This window comes from Chanos chanos, chromosome 7 (assembly GCF_902362185.1).
Source record: "Chanos chanos chromosome 7, fChaCha1.1, whole genome shotgun sequence".
NCBI lineage: Eukaryota > Metazoa > Chordata > Actinopteri > Gonorynchiformes > Chanidae > Chanos > Chanos chanos.
This window is the reverse complement of record NC_044501.1, coordinates 4,984,159-5,001,658: the sequence shown is the minus strand read 5'-3', so window position 1 is coordinate 5,001,658 and position 17,500 is coordinate 4,984,159. Positions and strand designations below refer to the sequence as shown.

At 44.7% G+C, this 17,500-nt stretch overlaps 1 protein-coding gene across 1 annotated transcript; it reads right to left on the bottom strand.

Moving 5' to 3' along the window:
* Positions 1-3,751: 3,751 nt before the first annotated feature.
* samd1b (sterile alpha motif domain containing 1b) lies at positions 3,752-12,460 on the bottom strand. The gene is made up of 7 exons (XM_030780463.1): positions 11,300-12,460; positions 9,199-9,526; positions 8,625-8,746; positions 7,672-7,732; positions 6,931-7,036; positions 6,517-6,631; positions 3,752-3,927 (listed from the first exon to the last, which is right to left on the bottom strand). The coding sequence occupies exons 1-7, from the start codon at positions 12,458-12,460 to the stop codon at positions 3,778-3,780; spliced, it is 2,043 nt and encodes a 680-aa protein (XP_030636323.1). The 3' UTR covers positions 3,752-3,777.
* Positions 12,461-17,500: the final 5,040 nt, after the last annotated feature.

Here is a 17,500-nt window from a genome sequence, read left to right as displayed (position 1 = left end):
TCTCCAATGTGAACGGTTCTGAGAAAACCCTTCGGTATTGAAGGATGAATGTGACTGGGACATATGTATGTTGATATCCTTAGCGTGATGATCTAAGATCAGTCCATGTAATTAGACGCATTAGGACTAAGAAAGGCAAAAACTGACCTGCCATCAGCGATCATTCTCATACATTTTTTGGCTGCGGGGGGGATTCTAGTTTGCAAGGTCAGACAACTAGGATAGAATTAGATTCTGTATACGCTGGTTTCTGGCTGAGTATTTCAGTGTGGATTCACAGTATGCAGGTGAGCGAAGACAGTTCAAGATCCAACACAGAGGAAGGGTAACTGAGCTTTTAACGGAAGTCAGATTTGTGAAACCTTACACAACAGATTCGCTTGAAAACAAAAAAAAAAAGTCAAAGAACTTTCTCTCTTTTTTTTTCCTCTGAAAAACGTAATGCAACCCCCCCTACCCCACCCCACCCCCTCCAAAAAAACCCCCAAAACATCACATTATTAAAAACAAGGACAAGGTCTGTACAGTTCTGTGCAAATCTGCCATTGGCCATGTAACGAGGGAGAGAAAAAAAACGCTGTATGAAATGCAGACCTGTGTCACGAATCTAAACACAGTCCAAAGTGTCTTCCATACATCCAGTCTGAGTCTGAGAGCACGCCATCACACTGGGGCAAAGATGTCATGAAGGAACAACAACAAAAAAACCATAAATACAGTCCAAAGTGTCTTCCATACATCCAGTCTGAATCTGAGAGCACGCCATCACACTGGGGCAAAGATGTCATGAAGGAACAACAACAACAAAAACAAAAACAAAAAAAAAAACAAGAGACGGAGAGCAATATTTACACTTTTGAGGAAAAACCAAAAACCCTCAAAACAAGACCAAACAGACAACTATGTTGCAGGGGGAAAAAAAAGATACATATCAAATAAAATCTAAAAAAAAAAAAAAAGAAAGAAACTGTATAAGAATTTGAAATACAGGTTACCGTGACGATTAGAGAGCACATAATATCCTTTCTGAGAAACCCCGCGGTTTTTGGAACACACGGGGTAGCCCGTTCAGTCTTTCAGTTCAGAGACATTAAGATTAGGGCGAGCCATAGGGACTGAGATTAGAACACATTCTCATTCTTATTTGTTATTCCAGATTATAATCTCAACTGAAAGGGCGGGTTCAATTCTGCTGTTACTGCGCAGTAACTCCCTCTGCGGCCTCAAGAGGAATCTCGTCTGCCTGAGCATGTGCACGTGCGCGAGCGTCTGTAAATCTACATCATTCGGTGTGACTGTGTCATTCGGTGTGACTGTGTCATTTGGTGTGGCTGGATCTTGGAGCAGTGAAGGGTCCACAGTGGACACAGGACGTCCAAAACCACACAACTTACTTGAAGTCTCCCCGCCCCCATCCTATCCATCACGAAGAATACCACCAGACAATCTGAAACCTGCATATTATCATCATCATCATCACATGGTCCAAATGACAGCTAGATTAACATGTCCTACCACATGACATAAGCATTGTTCTGGTGCTCCGAGTTGAAAACTCCAGTATCTGACACAAACTAACAAACCCTACAAAATGTGACACACGACAGCATCAGCTCGTCAACAAACTCAATGACTCACAGAGCTCTTCGTCAAAGCTATTTGGTAACAGCACTGTGTCGAAGGTCGTAACGTCACGAAATGTTCTGTGAAGCATTATGACAGGCCTGCGACGGTGTTATGAAGGCTTCAGCATAACCTGGACTCAAGACAAACGCCACATGGACAAGGCAATCAGTATGTCAGCATGCTCAAGTACACATATACCTCTCATGGGCCGTCTGCACGGTTCACGTAAAGGTGTTTTATTGCCTCCAGTACCGACGCTTCTTTCCTTCTCTCTCTCTCTTTTGAACAGCAGAAACAAGTTAGAAATTGCTGGTGAAAGATTATATACAAAGCTATCTGGCATTTATTACATTGTACATCTTTTTATTTACATCCATCAAAAAAAAAAAAAGAAGGGGGGGGGGGGGGGGTTTACAGAAAGCACAGTTGTAAGTGGTAGCATTCAGACAGTAGCCCCTGCATGGTTTTGCTGGTACATCGAAGAGTTAATGGTTTTGTGTTTTTTTTTTTTTAACTTGAAGATTTAGTATACAGCCGTTTAAAGGGTGGTTCAGTCTTCATTACAACTGCTGAGTCCAAAAGCACCTCACTGGACCAAAGTCACTGTCAGTCAAAACAGATAACCAATTCAGTTCAAATGCTACGGTCATCCGGGGGCGGGGGCTATGTGGGCAAACGTCCTATCTTTAATCCTGACATTCTTCACACAATGCCAAAACGGCAGAGTCCACTGCCAAACTCTGTGAGCACTGTGAAACTGTTTACCGAGTTTTTTTATTTCTTGTTTTTTTTTTTTTTAATTTTTATTTTGAGTTCTGTTTTCTGAGGTCTCCGTTGCTAAAAATCCGTTCACACACACAAACACACACACACACAGTGGACACACAGATCTGGATTGTTCAAAGGTTTACGAATTCCCAAAACGGAGGAATACGACGGCGCCTTGTTTTTAAGCCAAAAAGCAGAGGCAAAGGTCAAGGTTTCTCACGAGACTTTTCTCTTCTTCCTGTGTCATCACAAAGAATCCTGTCGTCGTGGAGAACCGACATCCAAACACCATGTCCTGTCCAAGTTTTCTTTCTTTTTTTTTGTATGTGTGTGTGTGTGTGTTTACAAAGGCAGCAAAGCTAGTTTCAGATCCCATGGAAAGGAGGAACAAGTTTTCTTTTCCTTTTTTTTCTTTGAGACATCGTACCAGCTAAAAATACTGGACAAACACGAGCTGAAGTTTTCACATGAACAGCGCTCCACCACGTGGACTGTGAAATGAGAAAACCTTTGCACAACCACAACCCTTTTCGTCTCTGTCTCCATGCGTCTGAGCACGCGCCGTCCTGCGTTTTCACGCTCACGAGTGCACCCCTCTCAACCTGTAGTCTGTCAGTCCCAGAGACCTCTGCAGTATAGATATAAATAAAATAGATCCACCACACATCGCTGGGTTCAGACGGCACTAATAATTCCAATAGCACCCGTTGATGGTATGATATCCAATCTATTACAGTCGTGCTTCGGTGGTTGTACAGTGCCCCCTCTTGGACTGGAGAGGTACTATACATATAAGTCCAAAAAAAAAAAAAAAAAAAAGACAGTTAACATCCAGTTTGAGTTAATGACAGAAAGGTGCAGCAGCAAACTCTACACCTGACTCAACACATGAGTTTTCTAGTCGACTATTTACAACTAGCAGAGGGAAGAACTTCTTTTTTTTTTTTTTTTTTTAACTCCTCGTTCTCCTCTTTCTGTTTGCATTATCTCCGCTGTTATCGTTCACTGTGATCCTGAAGAACGTAAAGAAATGTTTTTTGTTTTTTTTTCTCCTCCTACGCTCCTTTCTCCACACCTCCGTATTCTTCCGTCTGTCCTCTTCCAGCAGGGTCAAAGGTCAAAGGGCAGAGGGATTAAGAGCAGAGTTCAAAGTTCGTTTTAGGAAAGTTCGCAGATTGGAATGTTCCAGTATTAGGGGTAAGCAGGGTCCAATGTATGTTCAGATGTGTGTGTGTGTGTGTGTGTGTGGTATGCACACTGCTCTGGGCATGTCCATTTATATGACAACGTGTTTCTCTGACTAAGTTGGAGAGGTTTTGTATTTGTGCGGATGAAAGCAGGAGATGGTACGTGTGTGTGTGAGAGAGTTAACAACTGTTTGATTCAGCAAAAACCGTCATCGTCTTGGAAATGAGTTCTCTGCAGAACCTTCACATGCCGCTCGTATATCTTCAAGGCGGGACCTAGTCTGATTGACAGGCCTGTCAGCACGTCGTTTCGCTGCATCAGGAGGAGGGACTTCCCATCTATTTCCTGTTAAAAATGGTGGAAAGAATTACAGTCACTTGTAAAGACTTCCAAAACCCAAAACAATGTCTGCTGTAAGTCTACCCCCTCTGATGGGTTTTGGTCCAAACAGTGACCATATAAATTATGGAGGGTGCTAATGGAGAAGTGGACACGAGAAGACCAATCTACTTTGAAGTGTTTAAACTGGGCCTTAACTTTGGCCTTCTGGACCGGGGGCTGGGGGGGGGCATTAACTGGTATAGCACTGGTTTTTTAACAGCCTACAAGAGTACAGATGATCAATACTTTCAAAGCCACTGGTTAGATATTAGTCTAATGCACCGGGTGTGTGCATGCGGTGGTAGCTTACACTGGCAGTATTTTAAGATGGTGTGTGTGTGTCTCGATGGTGTCGGAAGGTGTCCACAGAGCTGGCTTTAATACTGTCAGTGTTCATATGTTGATTAACTGGCATGCCACTGGTTTCATTGCGATGTATCACACAGAATCCACAGTGGCCAGTAATTAGCGTAAGACTCCCGCCATAGCAGGTGTCTGATCTTTACAATGGTACTTATCTAACCCTGGCGTATATGCTAGTATACACAGTAGTAGTGTATATAGTAGTATTTCGTAGCATATGTGGTTTACAGGTGAGGAGAACCTACTATGGGATAATTCTGTATTCCCTACTGGGACGATCAGATGAGTGTCTTTGGGGAGCAATTAACTGTTTAAGTTTTATAAACCAGAAATACGGCCATGACCATCACCTCACAGCACAGTCTAACTGTATCTCTAATCTGCCCTCCCCTTAACCAGCACCTCACAGCACAGTCTAACTGTGTCTCTAATCTGCCCTCCCCTTAACCAGCACCTCACAGCACAGTCTAACTGTATCTCTAATCTGCCCTCCCCTTAACCAGCACCTCACAGCACAGTCTAACTGTGTCTCTAATCTGCCCTCCCCTTAACCAGCACCTCACAGCACAGTCTAACTGTATCTCTAATCTGCCCTCCCCTTAACCAGCACCTCACAGCACAGTCTAACTGTGTCTCTAATCTGCCCTCCCCTTAACCAACACCTCACAGCACAGCCTAACTGTGTCTCTAATCTGCCCTCCCCTTAACCAGCACCTCACAGCACAGTCTAACTGTGTCTCTAGTCTGTCTCCCCTTAACCAGCACCTCACAGCACAGTCTAACTGTGTCTCTAGTCTGTCTCCCCTTAACCAGCACCTCACAGCACAGTCTAACTGTATCTCTAATCTGCCCTCCCCTTAACCAGCACCTCACAGCACAGTCTAACTGTGTCTCTAATCTGCCCTCCCCTTAACCAACACCTCACAGCACAGTCTAACTGTGTCTCTAGTCTGTCTCCCCTTAACCAGCACCTCACAGCACAGTCTAACTGTGTCTCTAGTCTGTCTCCCCTTAACCAACACCTCACAGCACAGTCTAACTGTATCTCTAATCTGCCCTCCCCTTAACCAGCACCTCACAGCACAGTCTAACTGTGTCTCTAGTCTGTCTCCCCTTAACCAGCACCTCACAGCACAGTCTAACTGTGTCTCTAGTCTGTCTCCCCTTAACCAACACCTCACAGCACAGTCTAACTGTATCTCTAATCTGCCCTCCCCTTAACCAGCACCTCACAGCACAGTCTAACTGTGTCTCTAGTCTGTCTCCCCTTAACCAGCACCTCACAGCACAGTCTAACTGTGTCTCTAATCTGCCCTCCCCTTAACCAGCACCTCACAGCACAGACTAACTGTATCTCTAATCTGCCCTCCCCTTAACCAGCACCTCACAGCGCAGGCTAACTGTATCTCTAGTCTGTCTCCCCTTAACCAGCACCTCACAGCCCAGCCTAACTGTATCTCTAATCTGCCCTCCCCTTAACCAGCACCTCACAGCACAGTCTAACTGTGTCTCTAATCTGTCTCCTCTTAACCAGCACCTCACAGCACAGTCTGTGTCTCTAATCTGCCCTCCCCTTAACCAGCACCTCACAGCACAGTCTAACTGTATCTCTAATCTGCCCTCCCCTTAACCAGCACCTCACAGCACAGTCTAACTGTGTCTCTAGTCTGTCTCCCCTTAACCAGCACCTCACAGCACAGTCTAACTGTATCTCTAATCTGCCCTCCCCTTAACCAGCACCTCACAGCACAGTCTAACTGTATCTCTAATCTGTCTCCCCTTAACCAGCACCTCACAGCACAGTCTAACTGTATCTCTGGTCTGTCTCCCCTTAACCAGCACCTCACAGCACAGTCTAACTGTATCTCTAATCTGCCCTCCCCTTAACCAGCACCTCACAGCACAGTCTGTGTCTCTAATCTGCCCTCCCCTTAACCAGCACCTCACTACACAGACTAACTGTGTCTCTAGTCTGTCTCCCCTTAACCAGCACCTCACAGCCCAGCCTAACTGTATCTCTAATCTGCCCTCCCCTTAACCAGCACCTCACAGCACAGTCTAACTGTGTTTGTAGGGCTCTGAAACAGAGTCTGACTTTCTTAGTCTCCCTGGCTCTTGTGCGGATGGACTGTGGTGTGCCCATGTGCTGCCCCCTGGAGGTGGGAGGTCCTATCTGCAGGTGGTCCATACCTGTGATCGGAAGGCCATGGCCTGCTCCGGGAACCCTGCTGCCGCGAAGTAGCTAGCAACATCTGCCACAGTCCATTCAACTGGGTTCAGACTGCTCCGCTCCGACTTGACAAAACTGGAGGGAAACAATCACATACATACACATACACACACACACACACACACACACACAGTGCGTCAATCTCTGTCAAACGCAGTCCAAATAAGCTTTTTACTCTGTGTTTGCGTGACAGTTATAGATGGGTGAAATGAACACACACATATGCTGTGATGAAGATTTCTGTTGCAGAGTACTGCACTGCACTCCTCTCTCTGCGCTGCCTTCTGCTATTATAGGATTATGATATATATTATATGATACTATTCTATAATATAATATAATATTATAATGCTATTATTGTATATGATACTTACACTCCCCCATTTATGCCCCGTTCATCAGCTGTCCCTGAGTCTCTGGGAGACGCCGTAGGAGTTAATAAACAGGAAGACGCATTCACCTCCATCTTACACCCTGAGCCTGTGGGAACAGAGAGCAAAATGTCATACACACACACACATACACACATTCACACTTTTTTACAGTACCACACACACATTCACACAAGTCATACACACAGAAGTCATACACACACACACACACACGGCAAAACCTGAGAGAGATCAGAGAGAAGATCTCTCTCTCTTTCACACACACACACACACGCGTGCACACACGCGCATACACATGCACACGCGCACACACACACACACACACACACATACACAATATCTTCCAGAAAAAACAAGATCAGAACAAAGATCAGAGATCAGACATTCACACACCTTACAGCCTGAACATGACACCAAAGAGCAAAGATCAGATACATGCACATACACCCCTCCTTCTCTCTCTCTCTCTTTCTTTCTCTGTCTCACACACACACACACACACACACACACACACACTCACACACTCACACCTAAAACTACACAAGCATGAGGGACCACAGAGCAGGGATCAGAAGTGCGCGTACGCACACACACACACACATAAATGCATGCACACAGTCACTCAAACACACGCACACACATATAAATGCATGTACACAGTCACTCAAACACACACGCACACACATAAACAGTCTTACATCTTAAATGAGAAAGCAAACTTACAACTCTTTATGGCAATGGAGGATGACAAGTCCCCTCCATCTGGAACAATAACCACTTCATCCTGAGACAGACAGACAGACAGAGAGAGATAGACAGATAGAGATCGAGAGGGGGGAGAGAGAGTGAGGGAGTGTTACAAGTGTAACGTGAGAGTTTTGGAGCTGTATATGGAATTACACACACGTATTTGACGTAAAAAAAAAAAAAAAAAAAGATGATGAATCACGTGGTGAAGAAAAGTCACTGTGGGATGACAAAGAACCAGTGAGAGAAGAGAGAGATTTCAGTCTGATGGGAGAGAATTTAGTCCCTGTGAAATATTCAAACTCGCTTTGGTGTTTTGTCTGGTATGGCCCATGTGGTTGACTGTGTTTAATGAGGAAAAATGAGGAGAGATTAAAACTGAGAGAGAGAGACAGAGAGAGAGGACAGAGAGAGAGGACAGAGAGAGAGGACAGAGATAGCGAAACACTGACAGCTGAGACTTAAGTGGACAGATGCGTCTGGGCTCGTTTTGCTGACAAGGAGAAAAAGAGGAATATTTATTTTACACATATTACAGATAAACCCCCAACCGACAATGCCCGACAATGAATCATCAAACACTTCAGTCAACTATTCAAATAAAACTCTTATTTCCACGGGTACCTAAGTCAACTGCCTGACTGAAAGTCAAAACAGGACTATTGCTAAGCCAAGTGACATGGATGAGCGAGTGAGAGTGTGTGTGTGTGGGTGTGGTGTATGTGTGTGTGTGGTGTGTGTGTGTGTGTGTGTGGTGTGTGTGTATGTGTTTGTGTGTGTTGGTGTGTGTGTGTGTGTATGGGTGTGGTGTGTGTGTGTGTATGGGTGTGGTGTGTGGATGTGTGTGTGTGGTGTATGTGTGGGTGGGTGTGTGTGTGTGTGTGTGTGTGGTGTATGTATGTGTGTGTGTATAAACAGAAGAGTACTACCTGTGGATTGGACAGCAGCTGGTCGGGAGTAACTGCATTCTCCCCCACCCTCACGACCTCTGACCCCACAACCAACACAGTCTGCACAGAGGGACACACTGCCCTGACCTGCGGCCCTGTACCTGAGAGAGAGAGAGAGAGAGAGAGAGAGAGAGAGAGAGAGAGAGAGAGAGAGAGAGAGAGAGAAAGAGATAGAGAGAGTTCAACAAGCAAACCTGAAACTTCCCACTGACATCTGTACGCTTGAAACAAATAGAAAACGAAAAAGACCCTGAGGAAGATGAACTGATAAACTCTGAACCTGAGCCTCTCTGAGCTTTGGCTTTCGTAGTCAAGTGCACGATGATTATGACAAGACAGTACAGACCTAGTCATTTATAATCTGTCACATTTCCTCAGTTTCAAGAATCTGATTAGATTTGGATGCGGTACACTTACTCACACTATATGTAATCCAAAGACTGGTCACCAAGTAAATCAAACCAAACAAAATATGCAAAGGTGAGTTGTTCACACACACACACACACCCAAGTACACACACATATATACACACACACACACACACTCATGTACCTTGGTTACTGCATGTGATTGTTTCCATCTGAGTACTGGGGAGAGTTGATGACGGTGATGATGACGATGATGAAGATGATGAACGCTGTTGGGGTTTAGGCACACCGGTGCCACCCCCGGGAGCAGACTCCGTGTGCGGCTGGGTCAGCGTGACCGGCGTCTCATTCTGATTCTTAGGTCCAAACTGACCGACAGGAAGCGGGGACCGTGTGCCGTGGTTTTCTCCCGTCACGTCGCCCAGTTCTTCCATTTTTTCCTCCTCTTCCTCCTCTTCCTCATCTTCCCCCACACTCTCAGCCTCCATTGGTTCTTCCTCTTTTACTTCCTCCTGTGTTAAAAAGAAAAAGAAAAGAAAAGAAAAGAAAAGAAAAGAAAAAAGAAAAGAGGGATAGTCATCACCCATGCCATTTCAGAATCACAATGTTAACTTGGTGAGTTTTAACAGAAACGTATTTTTTTTCCGTTCAAATAGTTTTGACGTGTGGAAGTTTCGCTATTACTGGTGTTGCTGTTTGTGTTTGTTTGTTTTTAGACTCTGTAAACAACCAATAAGGACACGTGTTATTGCTCCACTTTAGTACTAAGGTGAAGCGAATCACAGCACAGCAGTAGACAAGAGCCGAAGTTAACCTACAGCTGTGCTTTGATCATTTCAGTCAATGATGAAAATAAAATCGAAAACAGCCCCGCCGCTTCTCACAGCTGGGAGAAAATGCCACTACTACAAAGAGTCGAGAAACCGTGACCCCGTATAATGACGTGTGCCCGTCTAACTGCCGCTTCCTCCCTTGCCCTAGCTCGCGATTTCTTTTTTTTTTTTCTTCTTTTTTTACGCCTGCGCTTTCGAAACACTCAGGGACCAGAGATCGGCGCAGTGGCCCGATCTGTGGTAAAAACAGACATGTCGCGGGTACCGTCCCACCTTTTCCTGTCAGAACACATTTAACTGTGCAAACATGCCCTTTTTGCTTTACTCTCCTGCTCTCTCCTTTCCCCCAATCATGCAACACGTTTTCTACTATCTTGACTGAGTAAAACACTTAGACACAAATCTATGTTATGTCAGTAGGCAACGGGGAAGATAAAGAACCATTGCAATAATATAAACAGTGGACAGAGCGTCACTGAACTAAGAAGCTTAGATTGAAGCAGCGTGTGTGTGTGTGTGTGTGTGTGTGTGTATGTGCGAGCGCGCGCTCCGCCTCGACATACGGAGAAAAATTCACCGCCATCGCAACTGCTTTTACCTCGTATGACCGAAAGTCTCTCACAGGGAGATAGAGAGAGAGGAGAGGAGAGAGCGCGAGCTTTTGCTCGACCGAGAACTGCGCTCAAGCTACAGAGAAAAGAGACGCGAGCACTGTATGTACCCCCACCCTCCTCCATCCCTCCCTCCTTTTTTCATTTTCCGAGCGCGTCTAACTTAGCTAACAGACACCGCCTAGTGAAAAATATCCAGCACAACTTTCACACAAAAAAACAAAACATCGTTGTGACAGTCGTCGAATAACATACAAATCAGATTCACATAAGTGGTCTTTTGATGAACTGTTTTGTTGATGATGGTATCTGTTCTCTCTCTCTCTCTCTCTCTCGTGCACATTGAGCCTACAGAACAAGAGAAGCGATGGTTTCTCGCTCGCACGCATGAAGGCAGGGAGGCGGGCGTGCGCTGCTGAGCGAGCTCGAGTCCGCACCTTTTGTGCTCAGACGCTTGTGAGCAGAGAAACAGGGCACGCAGACAGTTGCGCGTGGAGCGGAGCAAACGAGTGAGGTGTCGTTTTGGCCGTTGACATCACAGTAAAGAAAAAATCACGTTCGCCAAGAAAGCGCTCAAACATAAACGTTTATTCAAACTGATGTGGGTTAAAGCAAATTTCGCTTTCAAAAAAACACTTTGTGAGTGGTCTAGCACACTTGTGTCGGGGGGGGGGGGGGGAGAGAGAAAAAAAGAACGGAAATCAGACAGTGCGGAGCTTGTATGTGTCTTGTGCGTGCTTTTCCTCCTCTCTCTTTGTCTTTTAACAGTAATCATTTATTTATATGTAGACTGGGTGTAACACAGCGCGCTGCTCGGGACGTGTCGGAAATATTAAGTTACCTTTTTCGCGAGGTGTGTATCCTGCAGTGCGCTCTTCAGGAGTCTCGCAGACGGCTTGGCCAGTCCCATCCCCCTCGTGGGGAGGGTGATGTGGCCAAGGCGGGTCCTGCGAAGACGACCCTTTGCTACCTCGCGTTCCAACACCACTTTTACTCGGTTGCGAGTCAGTTTCTCCTCAGGCATTCCCCCCTGAGTGCTGAGGTAACCGAGTATCTCTTTCAGACCCAGTGCCGTGTGGCCCCGTGTTGCGGAGGAGCCCCTGTTCCTCTCTGTCAGACTTCGAACTGAGGCTACCAATCTGTCGCCCAGATCTGCGCTGATTTGGTCCTGAGCCTCGCTGGGGCTCATCCCTTTTGACCCGAGCTTGACTTTAGGCTTCACCGGCGTTTGTTTGTTTCGAACGAGGTGGCTGTTGCTGCCAGAACTAGCGCTCGGGCAAGTTTTCTTTTCCTTCTCGTCACTGCCCTCGTGGCCAGGCGACACCGTTTCCACTGCCTGAGCCTTCTTGGCTTGGTTTGAGGCATCGACGGCAGCGTCCTTGTTCGTCTCATTATCGCGTTGGGGCGAGGAGCCGTTTCCCCCCGCCTGTGGGATTAATCTCTTGTCTTTCGCTGCACTTGCTTTCAGGCTACAGCCGCTCCCGACGGTGCAGTCCGTTGCGCCACAACTAACACAACTGTTTCCGCTAATCAGAGGCAAAACCTTTTCACTCTTCTCCGAAGTGGGAACCGGAGAAGTGAGAGACTGGTGATCAGGGCATTGACTCGCTCCTGTTGGTTCAGAGTCCTTGTCCTCGCACTCCTCTTGATCCGTGAGACTGTGCGCGCTGTCGCCGTTGTTGTTCAAACTGGCGTGTTTGGTTTGTTCTCCCACCGACTCGCCACTGCCGCTGCTGCTGCTGTCTGTCGGCTGGTCACTCTTTTTGCGGCTTTTCCTTTGCACTTTGGCGGCGTTCCGGTAGGAAATGGACCCCTTGTAGCTAACTTTCAACACTGTTTGCTCCTGGATCAGTTTTTCCAGTTCTGCTCGGGTTCGATCCGGGTCTGACCCGTGTCTCCTTCGGACCATTCGACATATTCTATCAAGGTCCGGTCGGGCTTTTCTAGACCGTAGAGAATCGATGGTCTCTAGGATCCAGTCGCGGTATTTGGGTTCGGACATATTTCCGTGTGGGTTCCGTTGGGTTTAGCCGAGCGTCTCGCTCTTGTTGTCTCCGAAGTGACGCTGTAAAGCTCCGATCCGCTCCGAGCCCGGCTGGGAATGAAGCGGAAGCCTTGCTGTACGCCTGCGTTACCCACGATGTGCGCTTAAGGTGGACTGCCGAAGAGAGAAATCTCCGCTCCAATCTTATGCACAAAAAGCGGTGTTATTTAAGGTGGTATTGCGAAGTTACAAGTTTCGCGCACCTTACCCCAGTCATCTTTTTGTTCAGGCTCCCGCCGCAGAATTAACAAGTAACAGTTTTGCTTTTCTGTTTTACGACCGCGTGTTTACTTTATTCAGTAAAGTACTGTCTTCACGTCGGATGAGAAATAAAAAATGAAACCGGAAAAACTAATTACCATTTGTGCTTCCTTAATAATTCACCGTGAAGTTAGAGTTGCGTTTCTCACACTCCAGGCTATATTTCTCTGCATTTTGTAACTATTATTTTAATGTTCTGCTAGCAAACGTGTTTAATTTACTCAATATTTTATACGTATGTAGTCAACACACCGCGTCTTGACAAGCAGTCGCCCTCTTGCTGATCTGTCTTTTTATAAACACATATGTTCCTTAGATAATCGCTCTTTATGAAGCAGTATAGACGCAGTATACTCACAGACAACGCACACAGTAAAAACCAAAATGGCTGACTTGTAAAACTATAATAGCAGACCATTTCACTACACCTGACAGAATGAAAGCGCTTCTGAGACCGCCTGACACTGGAGTGAAGTTTAGAGTTTAACCACTTAACTCCCCAAACGCCATTATCTGTGTCTGCCTAGAAGTAATGTCTTCACTGTAGACTTTGTCTATGGACAAAATGGACTCTGTGTGACTTTTTAACTGGACTAAAAAGAGACAAGAGATAAGTATTTGAATTATTCAGCACTTGCCATGCAAGACACAGCCTGATATTCATCATTCTGAAGTCCAGTTTTTCAGTTCTTAACACCTGAGAAGGGTTTTCTGGAGACAGATTTGAACCTGTCAAGGCCTTGGTCCAGACATTTTCACTGGAGAATGTGAATGAATTCCTTTGAAAGTGAAACAAATGCTGTCCACAAGGGAAAATAGCCCCCCCCCCCCCCCCACCCAAACCCCCCCCCACTAAAACCCCTAAACCCCTGGTGTTTCAGCTGAAGGGTTAAGGAGATCAAACAGCTTTTGCACTGACTTGGTCCTAAGCTAGACAAGCGGTATTTTTTTTTTTCTTCTTTTTTTTAAGTTTTCTCAGAGGTAATCCCAAGGACCTCGACACTCCTGTGCTGGTGACGTGGTTTGTCTTGTTAGGCAAGACGGATTCCAAACCGGTCCTCAATCACCTTGGTGGTGAGACGTTGTCGGAGCAGGGGATGCGGGGCAGAGGCCGTCTCTTTACGCGAAAGAGAGAGAGAGAGAGACAAAGAGAGAGAGAGACACAGAGAGAGAGAGAGAGAGACAAAGAGAGAGAGAGAGAGAAAGCGAGAGAGAGACAGAGAGAGAGAGAGAGAGACAGACAGAGAGAGAGAGAAAAAACCAACCCAACAACCACAAAATACATGAGAAAGAATTTCATGTCTTCGTAGAGCATACTTAATGTTTGCCTCTTCAGTGATCAAACTACCTTACACACAAAAAATTAAAAAAAAAAAAAAATCTCTCTCTCCATAATATTTGAGAGACCATGAATGGACAGGAAGGGCGACTTCATACTGAAAGACTTTTGTTTATCATGTTTGTGTTTCATGCTTTTGCTAAAAAAACAAAAACAAAAAACAAAACAAAACAAAATCAAACAAACAAACAAAAAAAAACTTTTAAAGTTTAAATGCTACTTCCATTCTCGTCATTCTCTCCGACTGCCATATTACATATCTGAATCAAAATGAGTTGGAATCAGAATCAGAATCACAAAAAGAAACATGTGATCAAGTCACAACAACAACAACAACAACAACAACAACAACAACAATAACAAGTCTTTTCTGTTTTTACAAGTAAAACTTTATTGGAATGATTACTGTGGTGGAATATATTACACATGACACATCTTGTGTTCTCCATCAGTAACATACAAGTGCCCACGGGGTTGTTTTTGTTTGTTTTTTTTCCTGCAGTTGTGCAAGGGGGAACAGGAGCTCAGACTCAAAGGGCCGAATGATCTCAGGCCCGTTCTGAGGTGGCTGTGTCCGACCCACTTGGAGAACAGACTTCACAAGTTTGACACCCAAAAATGATGAAAAAAGGAAGGTAACAGAAACCAGACACTGTAACCTGACCTTCGCTTCACTAGAGCAGAGAGAACACGCAACACGCCTCAGATAAACTTTTAAACCATTATGAGGATGTGAGGCTGCCACGGGAAGATGTTTCTGGTAGCTCCTGGCAGACTTATCATCCTTTTTTATTTCCCAAGGTGTAAAAAGCTAAGTAAGAAAAAAAAAAAAAAAAACCCATCCACCCCCCCACACACACGCATTTATAAGACTTCAGGTCAATCGTCTATCCAAACAACACTGGCAAGTATTTATCATATCTGTGGTGTCTTCCATCAAATGTTCTTGAATTTCGGTTCTGGTTTCTCTGAAAGCTGTGGGAGATCACGAGGATTCTGTGTGAACTGTCTCAGAGAACAGAGAATCACCTCTGGAACCCCACGGTTCCGAGACTGATGACCCCGCCCTCCGACAGAACAACTCTCCAATTACCAACAGGAAAAATATTCCACTCTGAAGTATCAGTAAACGAACAAAAAAAAAAAACCTGTATCTCATATTCTTTTAGATATAGCTGGAAAAAGATTATGATAGGAGATAGAATGTAACATCCCTTAAGTACTTCAAGTTGTTTTTCATGCCTTTGCTGAAACAACAGTGGAAAGTAAACTGTTTTGGTTGTTAAACTTGCCTGAAACTCCTGAAAAAGTGATCAAATTGCAGCTTCGTATCTCAAAATGACCAGATCTTACTCCCCAGTGTTGTGAAAGGGTGAAAAAAAACCAGAAAATGTCAGTGATCAGTACATAACAGCTTTAACCTGGGGGTCTAACGATATGTCTCTCTGCTGAAATGAAGAGAAAAAAAGTTCAACTATGTACAAAACAAAACTGAACTTCATTGTATATAAAATGGAGTTTGTGAGTGACTAAATAATAATAATAATAATAATAATAATAATAATAATAATAATAATAATCATCATGGTTCCTGACATCTTTAGTCTCCAATGTTGAAGACTGGAACCAAACAGAAATTGACAGAGAATGTGTCCCTTTTACAGAGATGGAAAATGTATTAGCTGTCACTGTCTGATGAGGCTGCTGAAAAACATACCAATATGATCACAAGTGTGAAACAGCACAAAGCAGGTTAAAGTACACATTATAGAGTTAAAAGAAAGAAAGAAAAAAGGACAGACAGAAAGAAAAAGAAAGCTAGAGAGTGCACTTCACACTAGAAATTGTGACTGCATGGATCCGTTTGAGGTAGTAAAATGGGTGGGATTTGTACAGCACAAAAAGAAAAAAAGAAAGAACAAAAAAAAAAAGAAAAAAAAAAGAAAAGAAGAAACACATGCTATGATACATGTCTTGATATCTGTTTGTTTTTCTTCAGTCCAAGTCAGTCAGTTGTCCTACTGATGCCAACAAATGATCCTGTAATGGAGAATGAATACTCCAGTGTGGCAGGTGGCAGTATACTACAAGCTAAGGTCGAGATCAGTTTACAAAGCCAGAGAGGAAAACAGTAAATTATCCACTTTACAATAGTGCCTCAGAATCTTGGCACTTCTTTTGTTGTCACGGAAACTATAAATGGAAGAGCACTCCCTCTAGCTTTTGTCTTATACCTATGCTCCATGCACTAAAGACCATGAGAGAGTTTGATAACCCAGGCTGTTTTCAGAGGAAATATCTAACGCCTTTACAACTGACTGTCTTTCCAGAACACGTTTATGCCAGCAAGACGACCGCAGGCGGGAAAGACTACAAAAAAAAAAAAAAAAAGAAAAAAAAAAAGAAAAAAGTTTTTGCCTAAAAAGTAGGAGTCTGGTGCAGTGAGGAATTCTGAGGACAATCCTGAAGCACTGTGAGATGCCTTATGACAACCAACCAACCAACCAACCAACCAACCAACCAACCAACCAACCAACCAAACAAACAAACAAACAAACAAACACAAATTGTAGGTGCTCTCCAAACTCCTACTCTTGAGAAAAACTTCCATTCTACCGTGGACATCACTGAAATGGTGAACTACACCAAGAGACGGTCTAATGAAGAAAGCTGCATGGTTTGCACCAAAACGAAACGAAACAAAACGTAACATAACAAAACAAAATCAGAGGAAACCAAACCAAACCAAAAAAGCTTACGCCGTCTGTATTCTGGACCGCACGGTCATCGATTCACTGAACTCAGCATCTGTATGTTCCACTCCGCATATGAACACCTGGGAAAACACTGGAGTGATTCAGGGTTTGCATTAAAACCAGGCAGAGAGGATACAAAATCCTTTCCTTCCCGTTCGTAATGAGGAGAGGTACTTCTCATCAGGCAGATAGCGTTGGAGGAGAAATGACCCTGAAAAGCACATCGGAACACACACTCCGCCAGCCCGAGGTGAAATCAGACCAGTTGCGGACAAGGTTCTCATTGTGATGCAGATGCACCCCTGTGTAGAGGCATAACCCCAACCCTAAACCCACGGGGACCCAGTCCCGCCCGTATGCGGCTGACTGGGACACTAATTAGCTAACTTAGGTGTGTTTGTGTGTGTGTGGGGGGGGTTGAGAAAAAAAAAAAAAAACATGACCACACTGGTCATGTCCAGAAGAGGCTTTTGGTAATCCAGGCATGGATTTTTAATTCTCGTTTTTTGCTGCTGTTGTTGTTGTTGTTGTTGTTTTTGTTTTTCAGGTCTCACCCTGACTGAGCTGACGCATGTGTAGTCTGTATCTTACGGTGGAGATTTTACAGCCTGACAGCTGGAACAACACTGGCACATTTCTCGA

Bases quoted from the DNA above. Each gene is read 5' to 3' on its own strand.
- samd1b (XM_030780463.1), bottom strand. From the start codon at position 12,460: ATGTCCGAACCCAAATACCGCGACTGGATCCTAGAGACCATCGATTCT. The intron at 7,733-8,624 runs GTAGTACTCTTC...TGTCTGTCTCAG, and splicing joins AGCTGCTGTCCAATCCACAG to GATGAAGTGGTTATTGTTCC. The intron at 6,632-6,930 runs GTAAGTATCATA...GTTTCCCTCCAG, and splicing joins CGGGGCATAAATGGGGGAGT to TTTTGTCAAGTCGGAGCGGA.